The sequence below is a fragment of the Phalacrocorax carbo genome, chromosome 19 (assembly GCF_963921805.1).
Source record: "Phalacrocorax carbo chromosome 19, bPhaCar2.1, whole genome shotgun sequence".
Taxonomy (NCBI): domain Eukaryota; kingdom Metazoa; phylum Chordata; class Aves; order Suliformes; family Phalacrocoracidae; genus Phalacrocorax; species Phalacrocorax carbo.
Genome location: NC_087531.1, coordinates 9,681,813 through 9,693,754, shown reverse-complemented (window position 1 = coordinate 9,693,754; position 11,942 = coordinate 9,681,813). Strand labels below are relative to the sequence as shown.

At 62.8% G+C, this 11,942-nt stretch overlaps 2 protein-coding genes across 2 annotated transcripts; both read right to left on the bottom strand.

Moving 5' to 3' along the window:
- Positions 1–2,712: 2,712 nt before the first annotated feature.
- DOHH (deoxyhypusine hydroxylase) lies at positions 2,713–7,663 on the bottom strand. Its single transcript, XM_064469972.1, is given in 7 exon segments — positions 2,713–4,864; positions 5,828–5,982; positions 5,984–6,062; positions 6,282–6,356; positions 6,708–6,809; positions 6,812–7,108; positions 7,618–7,663. Coding segments are annotated over 7 exon segments (1,071 nt in total). The 3' UTR covers positions 2,713–4,547.
- Positions 7,664–8,256: 593 nt separating this feature from the next.
- On the bottom strand, positions 8,257–10,705 carry LOC104053135 (uncharacterized). Its single transcript, XM_064469975.1, has 2 exons — positions 10,496–10,705; positions 8,257–9,645 (listed from the first exon to the last, which is right to left on the bottom strand). Exons 1-2 carry the CDS (start codon positions 10,631–10,633, stop codon positions 8,527–8,529), a joined length of 1,257 nt encoding a protein of 418 aa, XP_064326045.1. The 5' UTR covers positions 10,634–10,705; the 3' UTR covers positions 8,257–8,526.
- Positions 10,706–11,942: the final 1,237 nt, after the last annotated feature.

Here is an 11,942-nt window from a genome sequence, read left to right as displayed (position 1 = left end):
ACAGGGCGGGGGGGGGTGGGGCAGTGCCAGGCCCCCACCAGCTGGGCCCCAGAGCAACAACTGGTGCTGGTGGGACCCCATTGTGTGCCCAGGGAGTACCCAGGTACCACAAAGAGCTAAATATTAACAGTGTTATCAGCGAGACTGCAGCAGGGAGAGCTCTTCTGCTCTGCCTCGCAGCCCCCACACCCACAGAGACATGGGGGAAACTGAGGCATGGGATGGCTGGCAGCACCCCAGGGACAGACCTTGGGCTTTGGCAGGGCCACCCTGCGCCTGGCAATTCCCCAGGGGGGAAGGAGGAGCCTGGGGACATGGGGACACCATCCCCCCCAGAGAGATGTGATGGGTCGGGCAGCCCCAGCCTGGGTTTAAGGGAGGGATGAGAGGTCTGTACGACGCAGCCACCATCTACTGGGGTACAAACCCCCAAAGCCCAAGTGGGGCTTGTGAGTGCTTTGCCCCCCCAAGACTGGCTTTGGGGCACATGTGGGTGCCACCACGCTCTGCCCCATTGGGAAGGGGCGCAGCCTGACAGTGTCAGGGCACCAAGGGGGCCAGTGGGGGCAAATCCAGCCTCAGTGTACAGCTGTCCATCTGTCTGTCCCTCTCTGCGCATCTGTGCAGGGTTGTGCCGACGTGGGCCTGCCCGTGCGCATGTGCATGTGCGTGCACGTCTGTGTCTGCGCCCCCCCGCGTGTCTGCACCCATGCCCAGGGTGTGCCCCCGTGCCAGGGGCTTGCACCCCTCAGCACTGACCTTTACGTCCCCATGCGTCTCTCCCCATGCACCCATGCCCATGGGTGGCACAGCTCTGCCAAGGGACGCGGCTGCACCCAGGTGAAGGTTGGGGTGTCCCAGCCCCGCCACCTCCCACGCCCATGGCTGGCTGAGGGGCGAGCAGGTGGGCCTGGGGCAGGCTGCTTTATTGGGGGGCAGTGACAGCAGCCCCGAGATAAGTGTGTGGGGCTGTGCCAAGGCTGGTGAAGCCACATGCCAGCACCGGGCAGTGTCACCCCTGTGCCCCAGCCTGGGGCCAGGGCCGTGCTGTGACCCAACAGCTGGGTGGGCACAGCTGCAGGGTCCCGGGGGTGGCAGTCCCTGGCTCTAAAAAATCCTCTTCTTATGGGAGTTGATGAAGGAGATGGAACTGTGCCGGGTGGCAGCAAGCAGCCCCAGCGGGATGTCCATGCCAGGGAGGACACCAGCGCCTTCACTCTCCAGCTTCCCCTGTCCCAATGCCCCATCCTCCTCCAGCCACTTCACCTCTGGCACAGTCCCCTCGGCCATCACTGCCTTCTCCTCCTCCAGCTTGGGCCCGAACGCCCAGTCTGTGGGAGAGGGAGTTGTAAACAGCACATCCCTGCCATAGCAAAGGCTCTGGGTTTGGGGGCCCCCCTTGCCCCCCACTGAGCCCCATAAGAAGCCCCAAAGCTCAATCCTGCTCTGGGCAGCACTCACGGGCAAAGTTGTGCACCAGGTCCTTGATGAGGTGCCCCACGATGGCATATGCCACCACCAGCACCAGGGTGGCAGCCATCATCAGGTAAAGGACATAACGGGGCAGGCAGATGCTGTCCAGGGCCGGGGGCTTGTAGTCCATGTACAGCACCCCATCCTCCTCAGGGAGAGACTGCAGCAAGTGCTGCAGCCCCCATGCCCCCCTGGTGCTAGCAGGTGGGGTGCCCCCCACCAAGGCCATTGCCAGCTCCCCCTGCGCCCCAGCCCCGAGCCACCAAAGTCTCTGCCGCACAGGGGGCCCCAGGGGAGAAGTGGCATCAGGGTCCAGGAGGCTCCTTGGTGCCAGTGGCTCACAAGGACAGCAGGGTCCCCATGCTCGCTCAGTGGCACCATGTGATGGGGAGCTACTTGCCCACTGCCGCAAAGGACACCACATCCACATGGGAAGGAGCTTAGTGCCTGCTAACCTGGCACAGCCCCAGCAGGCTCAGCCTGGGGTGCAACTAGCAGGCTCCGACATAGCTCAGGCTCCCCAGAATCTGCCCCTCCAGCAGCACCACAGGTACCTCCATCCCTCTGGGTAAGGGGAATTATCTGCAGCTGGAGAACCCCCAAAGGCAGGGACGGGGAAGGATGCCCCAAGGCCTCCCCCCCTCCTCCCCCGAACTTGGTTAAATCCCTCCCTGTATCCCCCAAGCAGATGGCGTGAAATCCCGGCAGCAACACCCTGCCCCAGAGGACATGGCACCCTCCAAGCCAGGAGGCGACGAGCGCCACAGCCCCATGCCGGGGGGATGCCTGCAGGGAGCCCTTTGCTGCACGCAGTCCAGCCACAGCAAAGCAGCCCACGGTGAGGGGCTGTCACCCTCACAGAGCTTCACGTTGGCCACCACACGACACCCCAGTGCCCAGTGTCGCTCCTCCAGTGGGGTGCAGAGGCCGGGCACCACCTGAAAGTGCTACTCTCTGCACCAGAAGGGTGCAGGCTTTGGCCTGGACCAGCAGCAGCCTTGAAAAAGTAAACCCAAACCCTTCCCCAGGTGGGTTGGCCAGGGAGAAATGAAGGTGCCTGTGGGGTTCAGTGCCAAGTCAGGGCTCAACGCCCAGACCCTCCTCCACCCCAGCACATGTCCCAGCTCTGCTGCACCCAGGTCACCCCTGGCCAGATTCTGGCCACAAAAATGCCAGTTTCGTTCCAATTTGGGTTTAAAAGGTGTTTGGGGGGAGCTAAGGCAAACACTGGCGCAGAGAAATTTTGAAACAGCCTTGCATGGTCTGAGCAAGTCACCTGCAGGAACACCGGAGAGCAAGGGTTGAGCAGCCGGAGTGGAGACAAACACACGGGCAGCGTGCCACAGCCCCCATGCTGGTAACGTCCCGGTGTGGAGCTGGCAGCCACCCTACACCAGTAACATGGCAAGGGGGAAATGGCACATGCCACTGCCCATGGGGGATGGAGATGAGCATAGAGGCCCCCAGAACTTGGTGGTGCCAGCTGGGTCCTGCCCATCACCCAGGGGCTATGGAGGATGAGGGAAAGGGGGCAAGAAGCCGCATGGCATCTGCTGACTCCAAATGGTGTGAAAACATCAGGTCATCTCCAATGCCAAGGAATAGAGGTTTGGGGCCCTCATCCTCCACCATCACATGCGAGTGACCCCATCCACAGCACTTGGGCACGCAGGTCTGACTTCCAGTAAGTGTGTATGGGTGACCAAAACTGGTCATGTCTCCAGTAAAACCCTCTCCCATGGAGTCCTGAACTGGGCCAGACTGGGCCATGGCTGGGGCTCCCTGCTCTAGCTGTCCCCAAGTACCAGAGCCCCAGGGATGCCAAGCTGACCGCAGCAGTAGCTTTAGGGACTAAGACGATTGAGGCCAGGATTGACTCAGAGGCAGACTTCAAAGGGGAAAAGCCCCATCAGCGGGACACCAGTCCCCACGGCGCAGCAGGTGGGTGCTATGGGGTGCAAGCCCCTCCACTGGGCAGGACCGTGGGGACTCCTGGGGTACCCCACGGGCAATGTCTGCCCTCCTCCCTGGGCCTGCTGGGGGGGAAACACAGTTTTACCCCATACCATCAGGGACTCCACTCAATGCTGTCTCCTCCCATTACGGTTGCACTCGATCTTAAAGGTCTTTTCCAACCTAAATGATTCTCTTCTATGATTCCATCATGGCAGCTCCAGGGCTCTCCATCAGGGCCCAACCCTTCAGCACTGGGTGCACCCTGCATCCGAGCAAGGGCTAAATCACAGCTCAACTCACATGGGAGTTTCCCCCGCCAGCGCTTTAGTCCCTGCCAGCCCCTCCTGTGCCCACACGGGCCTGCCCAAGGGGTTTGGGTGCTGGGTGATGGCAGCAGACACCAGCCCCAGCCCTCCCAGGTCTGGTTAAACACAGAGGGAAGTCTGGGCAGGCTCTGCCTCACCCTGTAAGCCCTAATGGCAGTGCCATTCCCTGCAGAAAGAAAAAGCGCAGCCAAATATTCCAAACTTTGCCATGAAACAACCCCCATCCCACAGCAAAGGCTGCCACAAGCACAGTCCCGGCCTGCCCCGACAGGAGAGGCCAAACCCACAGCAGCTCCTTCACCACAGAGGCAAGGAGGGACCCAGCTCAGCACCTTCGAGGCATCACATTGCAACAACCTATGAGAGCAAGTGCCCAAAGCCAGCCCTGGCCCCCCAGCAAAGCTCAGGCAGGGAAAGCGGAGCTGTTTCACACCAAGCCGCCATGGCAGCACAAGCCCAGAGCAGCCGTGGCCCCTGCACAGCCATGACAGGCTCTGACGTGCAGAGCAGAGCCCACTCGGTCCAAGCCCTGTGGGCAGGCAGTGCTGATCCTGGCAGGGAAAGAGGGGCAGATCCAGGAAATGGGGAGTGGTGGGGCGGGGGGGGCAAGTAGCAGCCTAGCCTGGATTTGAAGGGAGAAGGTGGCTGTAATTGTGCCAGAGAGCAAATCCAGTTTCTCCTCCACCTCTGCTGCAGCAAGGCATGGATCCATGTTGATGGAGGCAGCCATGAAAGTGCAGCCAGAGGGGGGTGGGAGGCAGCATGCCCAGCCCACACCCCTCCAGCTGGGGCTCAGGCAGAGGTCTGCAGCTTGCAGAGCCCGTCAGCATACTGGAACTGGGCACCATTCTCATACTCGTACATGTCCAGCACCACCTCACAGCTCTCCCGCACGACCCGTTCCTCATCACAGGCAAAGGCACACAGGGTCTCCAGGCAGGAGGGGCAGGCGATGGAACCCAGGGCCTCGGCGCACTCGTGGCGCACCATGGGGCTCTCGGTGTGGCTGCGCAGTGCAGCCGTCAGCTGCGGGATGCAGGCCTCATCCTGCATCTGGCCCAGCACATAGCCGATCTCGTGGTGGAAGAGGGCGCTGCCAGAGCACAGTCCTGCAAGGAGGTGGTGAGAGTGAGCCACCACTGCCCCCAAAGTGCGCTGGGATGCTTGGCTGAAGCCCCCAACCCAGAAGCTGGGGGAAGCCATGGGGCAGGCTGGCCTGGGGGTTAGACCCGGCAGTTGCCACCCCAGACCTGTGAGGGCTTTTGGGGAAGGGGACAAAATACCAATGGGAAGGGCTGTCCCACCCTGCTCCCTGACCCCACACAGCTGTGGCAGCACCGGCACCACACACGCGCACCCATGCCCTATGCCCTGGTGGCATAGGGACGCCCTCTCGTGACAGCAGCAGCCACACTCCCGGCAGAGGCGCCGGCACCCTCACCTGCCCACAGGTCCTGCCCCACCAGCGCAATGTGCCTGGGGTGGACTGGCAGCACAGCCACAGCCTCAAGCCCTCCCATGCTGTGGGACTGAACAGCCGCAGCAGGAGCTTGTGGACCCCTGCACGGCTCGTCTCACAGTGCAGAGATGCCCTCGGCTCATCCCAGACAGCTGAAGAGCCTCGTCTGCTTCCCTTGGGCTGGGGTGTGGGTCTAAACAGTTCCTGGGCTGTGGTCTGCCCCTTCTCACCCAGGAGACACTCACTCCCCTCTCCAGAGCTATTCCCAAACCCCACAATGAGGTTGGCAGCCCCTGACTTTCCAGACGGGTCCCACCACGTCAGACTGGTTGGTCCCAAGCCAACATTACAGACTGTGCCCTCTCCCCCCTGGACCATAGAGAAAGGGGGCCTGGAAGACAGCAAGGGGGCTGTGAAATACCAGAGAGCACCGAGCACTTTGCGATGCAGCTCTTGCAAGCAAGCAGGGGGACAGCAGCTGTAGAAACAAACACATGAAGAGCTTAAGAGGAGCCCCACAGCTCTGGCAGCCCTGGATTTGGAAAGGGCTAATCCCAGATTAACCTGTACAGATTTAGGAGGAGACCACAAGTAGCCTCACACTGGCCCTTACCATCCACCAGCGCCAACACAGCAGCCTGGCCTCCCAGGTTTCACAGGGCGAACATGGCCCTGTAGCGGTCAAACAGCGTGCATGACTCATCCAGGAGGGTTTTGTGGAGTTTGGCAACATCCATCTCCTCAGCAGGGGGAGCAGGATCCACAGAGAGGGCTGGTGTCTGGCTCCTGCTTGTGCTCCTGCAGCCACTCCAGCCTCCTCACTGCCAGCTGACATGTCTCCGCCACCTGTGGGGATGGGGTGACAGCCCTGGTTGTGGGATGGCACCATACGGTGTTGGGAGGGCACCTAGCGCTTCCCAACAGCAGCTGGGCGCCAGCACATGGCAGGATGCCACTTGTGGTGTCCCTGTCCCAGGCCAAGGGCTGCCCCGGGGAGACCTGCCTCACCCTCCTGGACCAGCAGTGCTGCACCCCAGGGGAAATGACCCCTGCCAAGAGCCTCATCTCAATCACGGGATCCTCTGAAGAGCGTTTCAGGATATCCAGCACATCAGGATTCCCAATGGCACCCAGGGCTTCACCTGAAAGAAGGACACGTCAGGACATTATCAAGGCGTCAACAGGAGAAAGGGCCTGCTGCGTCCTCTGGCAAAACCTCAGCCTGCTCCAAAGTGGGGACACAGGTCTGACTCTGACCAGTCTTAAATGAGACAGCCAGGCAAATAAACACGGCAGGAACCAGCCTCGCCAGCAGGAGGGGGGGGCACGCTTGGCCAACCAGTCCAGCCAGGGGATGTGGTGAGGCAGTTACAAGCCTCAGGGTTTTCTGAGCCACGACACCCAAGCTGGATCAGGCCATCATGAGCTGTTCGGTACAGGTGGAAGGACCCACAAGTTCCCTGCCCCCACAGCCGCAGGAACCGCCATCGTACCCGCCTCGTGCCTGACCATGGGCTTCTGGGCAACATCCTCCAGCACCCGGATGAGCACAGGGATGGCTGCCTCGTCCTGCATCTGGCCCAGACAGTAGACCACTCGTGCTTCAGCAGCGCGGAACCATCGCCGAAGGCCCGGCTGACCCAGTCCACGGCCGCACGCCCGCCCAGGTTGCGTAGGGTGAAGAGGGCCCGGAACCGGGCGGGCAGAGGCTGGGCCGCATCCACCCGATAGCCTCCGCCTCCGCGGCGCCGAGACGGGCAGGGAAGACAGGCCGCAGTCGCGTAACCGCGCCGGCAGCTCCTACCACCACACTTCCGGGTGGGGGAGGGCGGGGCCACCCCGAGCCCGTCCACGCGTGTCTGTGTGCGGGGGGGTGTGCTGCCTTCCCCCTCCGCTCCCGCCGAATGGGAGCGGCCGGGGAAACTGGGTCAGCGGCGGCGCATGCGCGGTGGCGGCGGAGCGCGGATGCCCCACGGCCCCCCATCCCTCCTCCACAGCCCCCTCATGTCTGCCCCCTATGGCCTCCTAGGCCCGCCCTCATGGCCCCCAGTGCTGCCCCTTGCCCCAGGGCCACCCAAGCCAGCGTGGGAGGGGCAGGAGGCCCCACTCCACCGTGGGGAGCCTTTTCACCACACAGCTTTGCTGCCCCTGTGCCCGCAGCACGGTCCCTGCAGTTACCCCAGCCACCTGCTGCCTTCATGGGCACTGGTGCAGCAGGTGGGAGCCAGCAGCCACCCTCCCAGTGCTTGGAGCCTCATTCATACCCGCCAGGGCTCTGCCAGCACTCCAGCTGGGACAGCCCAGCCCCGTGGGCAGTGGATCCCAGCCCCGTAGGAAGGGTGGCACAGGGGGACATGTCTGTGCCGCTCCTCCCACCTACCAGCAAAGTGCTGATGAAGGTACCTTTGCACTCCGGCAGCCGGCCCTGCCCTGGCATGGCAGAGGCCATGTGCCACCAGGCTCCAGCCTGTAGCAGGAGGACGGTGGGGGAACAAACCACAGCTGCTCAATTTCTCAGATGATATGGGGGGCAGACCTGCGTGTGGCTGCTCATGCTGCAGCCAGGCCAGGAACAGAGATCAGACACACCAGCAGAAAGAGCTGGCCAGTGGGACAGGGAGGGACCCCAGGGGCTGAACCACATCCCCTCACAGCAAACCCCTCTGGAGAGGGGTAAGGAGTGACGCCAGGCTGCGGCGGCTCAGCCCACTACCCCCCAAGGGCAGCGTGTGCTGCCTGAGCAGCAGCAGAGCAGGAGTTAGTGGATGCAATTTCATTCTGGGCTGGTGCCAGCCCCCAGCAAATCACTGCTCTGCCCCTTCCTTCCCTTCTCCTCCCAAATGTGTTTATGCAGCAAGTTTCGTGCCTTCAAAGGGGTTTTGCCTTCTTATTTCAAGCCTCCTGCTGGTTTCAGCCTGACAGAGGGGCCTCAGGGCAGAGACATGCTCCCAGGAAAGGGAGACCCAGGTAGCCCTCTCCCTTGCCCAGCCCCAAACCCCGCTTTACTCACGCGGCACACAACACAGCACCAGACCACTCAAATCCTGGGAGAGAGCAAGGGCTCAAAATACATTCCACTGCCTGAAACCACCGCAGCAAAACCAGCACGAGTGTGATGCAGCCACCCCCCTCCTTTTCCTGGGAATGGCTGGTGCAGCCGGCAGCTTTCCTCACTCTGCAGGCTGCTTTCAGCAGAGGTGAGAGGGTGCGGTCCTTTGTCAAACAGCCCGGTACCGCTGGGCCAACGTTTGCCGGAGCCTGAGTGAAGTCTGTGAGCAAGGATGCGCAGGGCTGTTTCTCCCCCCAGCCCCATCAGCCCTCCCCGCAGCTCTCGAAGTACTGGCACATCAGCTCACGCACTTGCTCGGCCCGGCCATCCTCCATGGCAGCGGGCGCGGGCTGGCAGGGCTTGGGCAGCTCAGTCGGCTCAGTGCCCTCCAGCCACTCCTCGTTGAAGGGGTTGTCGTGGGCTTCACAGACGTTGTGCAGGATGCAGCAGGCAAGGACAAGGGTGGGCAGCAGCTCCAGGCTGCAGTCGTCACACTTCAGGAGGATCTGCCAGCGTGCCTTCAGACGCAGGAAGGCGTTCTCGATCACACTGTGCGCCCGCTTCAGGCGGTAGTTGAACTGCAGCTGCTGCTGGGTGAGGTTCTCGTCCTCCTGGTAGGGCTTGAGGATCCAGTCTTGCAAGGGGTAGGTGGCATCACCCAGCAGCACGTACTTCTGCGCCTTCCCCATGAAATGCTTTGGAGGATTGGGGCACAGCCGGCCCTCCTTGGCCAGCACCCACAGGCTGGAGCTCTCCAGGACCGCACTGTTCTCCATGCTGCCAGGGAAGGTGGTGGAGACATCCCAGAACTGGCCCAACCCATCCACGGTGGCCTGCATCAGGATGGAGTGCCAGCCCTGGCCGTTGCAGTAGTCAGCGCTGAGGCGCAGGGGTGGGTGGATGGGGATGTGAAGGCTGTCCAGGGCGCCAATGCAGTGCGGGAAGCCCCAGCGGGTACGGAAGATGCGTACCATGTTCTCCAGCTCCTTCTCGTTGGGCAGCCGGAGGTAGAGGGGTTTCAGCAGCAAGACAATGGCATAGCTCACCTCCTGGACACACATCTGCACTGTAGAAGGCCCCACGCCAAAGAGCGGGCTGAGAGTCTGGTACTCTACGTTGGTGGCCAAGTGCCACAAGGCCACAGCCACCCTCTTCTCCAGGGGCAGGAGGGGGTGGAAGCGGGCGCTGTGCGGAGCCAGCCCGGGCCGCAGCTGGTTGCAGACATAGAAGAAAGTCTCCTTGGACATCCGAAACTTCTCCAGCCAGTCCTGGGGCCCAAACTCCTTCAGGACCACCCGTTCCCACCAGTCTGCACTCCTGATGCTGGGCCAGGCGCGGGGGTAGAAGTAGCAGCTGGTTCTCCTCCGGCGAGCAATCAGGAGCTGCAGCATGGCAGGGAGACAAGAGAGACATGAGATGGCACTTCCCCACCAGCAGCCCCCGCCAGCGCTTTGCTAGGACCTCCCCTCTGAAGATCATCCAGCTGAAGCAACCTGCTCACGGCATGGAGGATGCCCAGTGCCACCTGGCCAGCGGTCCCGACTGGCGTGACCACTGGGCCAAATTCTCCTATTCCTAGGAAACCCCATTGGAAACCCCATCGGAAACCCACCAGGCAATAGCTGTGACCCTGGACAAGATGCCCAGGTGCCACAGACAAGGAGCCTTCTGGAAAAGTCCCCTTTCAGGGCAGCCACCCACTCCGTGGTTTTATTTTTTAATGTGTATTACTTGCTTTCCTGCAACCAAGCGAAGTACGGGCTCGGTCATGACTTGGAAGGGGGAGCAAGCACCCACACTCCTGGCCCATCCACGGGAATTGTTTTTCTGTTATTAAATCATAAGAGATGATTTTTTTCACCTTCCTCGGCAGCTGCCCAGGGAAGTGGGTTCCCCAACGGCTTGTCCTTCCTGCCGTGTGTCCCCAGGCCCTTCCTATCCTCCACCCTTGGTATCACCCCCTCCTTCACGCCCCCCTGTCCTTCGTGCCTGGGTTCACATCCCGCGTCCTTCAAGCCCCCCCTCCTTCGTGTCCCCCCCTCCTTCACGTCCCCCATCCTTTGTGACCTCTGCATCCCCCTCGCGTCCCGTATCCTTCCTGTCCACACGTCCCCCGTGTCCCCCATTCGTGGCGCCCCGGTGACCCCGCCGCGTCCCTCCCGCCCCCCACCCTCCCCGTGTCCCGCCCGTCCCGCACCGATCGCGCCCCACCCGCGGCGCCCCCCCGGTCACCGTCATGAGGCGTTTCTGCCGCTGGCTGTAGTAGTGCCGGAGCCAGGCGCGCCGCTGCGGCCCGTCCCAGCCACCAGCCCCGGCCATGGCCCGCCGCCGCGCCAGCGCGCACAGCAGCACCAGCAACCACTCCTGCATTTTCAAATCGGGAGCCGGGGCCGCCCTGGAAGTGATCGGCCGCGGGGTCACGGCGGCGCCGGGGGGCGGGGCGGGGCGTCACGGCACCGCCGCCTCCACCCGCGGCCGCCCCGGCTGGCCCCGCTCTCCCGCCCGGCGCGTCCCGCGGGCGGAGGCCGCGGGTCTCCCGTGGGCCGGGCGGCCCCGGGGCTCTCGGGCTCGGGACGGAGCCCGGCGCCGTCCATCCGCGCAGCACATGCGTGTCGTCTACGGGAAGGCTGGAAAAGGCAGGCCGGGCTGCGCCACAGCAAGAAGCGGCCCCAGAAAAACAAACCACCACCCCCCAACAATAACAAGCCCCGAGAGCAGTGCCCGAGTTCCCCAAAGCCTGTTGGGTTTTGGGGATGTGCCATGGTGGGGGATATTCCACATCCCATGGTCCCGCATGACAACAGGGGACGGGGTGTTGCTTCAGGAGGCTGCCAGGGTGCCTTGTGTCTGGACTCCAGGAGCAATTCATGTCCTTCTTAGCCTACCAGTTACTGGCTGCTTCTTGTTGGTGTTGTAAATGACATACAAGGGAGCTTGAAAGAGATACTCAGTTAATTACAGGTGGCCAAGCTGCGCTAATAACAGGGGGATCACGTGCCTGCAGCTTGTCGCATCGCCGCAGTACAGCCATCGGTGCAGGGCAGGCTGTCGGTGGGACACTGGCATGGGCTTATGGTGGCGCTGGGGCGCTACAGGTAGACACGATCTGTGGAGGTGGAGTCCTCCACCTCCTTTGACCCACAATAAAGGCTCCAAGCCCCACCAGAACCAGCCTGGCGGGAGGGAAGGGCATGCACAGCGGGAAGGGTTCTCTGCTCAGGCTAGCTCTTGTGTAGGTGCTGGTGTCGGGGATGGCTTGGGGGAAGCAAGTCCTCCTGGCCAGCATCAGCCCGGGGCTGGGAGCAGCCCCTTGGGCCACAGCACTTGCTCCCCTCTCCAAGCCATGCCCATCGGCCAAGCTCGGGTGCCAACTCTCACCAGGGGTGGGAGGCAGCCAGGCACCGTGACCCCACGCCTCACCAGACCCACTCTCCAGATCACTGCCTCTGCCAGACCCAGCTCCGTCTGCCCGTTGGGCCGCCCTGGCCGCTCGCCAGCACCCCGGCAGCTGCTGGAGCCCACCCAGCAAGCTGGGGCTGGCTGTGCCAGGCAGGGAGCCGCAAGGTGCCAGGGGCAGGCAGCCGCCATGTCCCCTCGCCTGGGGCCTTCGTGGGCAGGGAGGCGAGGGCTCATTCCTCCACCTCGGGAAGCCCCTCACCGCCATGACATCCGTGACAGG

Coding starts and splice junctions, on each gene's coding strand:
- LOC104053135 (XM_064469975.1), bottom strand. CDS start 10,633: ATGCAGGAGTGGTTGCTGGTGCTGCTGTGCGCGCTGGCGCGGCGGCGG. Junction 9,646..10,495: donor GGCAGAAACGCCTCATGACG/GTGACCGGGGGG, acceptor GCCATGCTGCAG/CTCCTGATTGCTCGCCGGAG.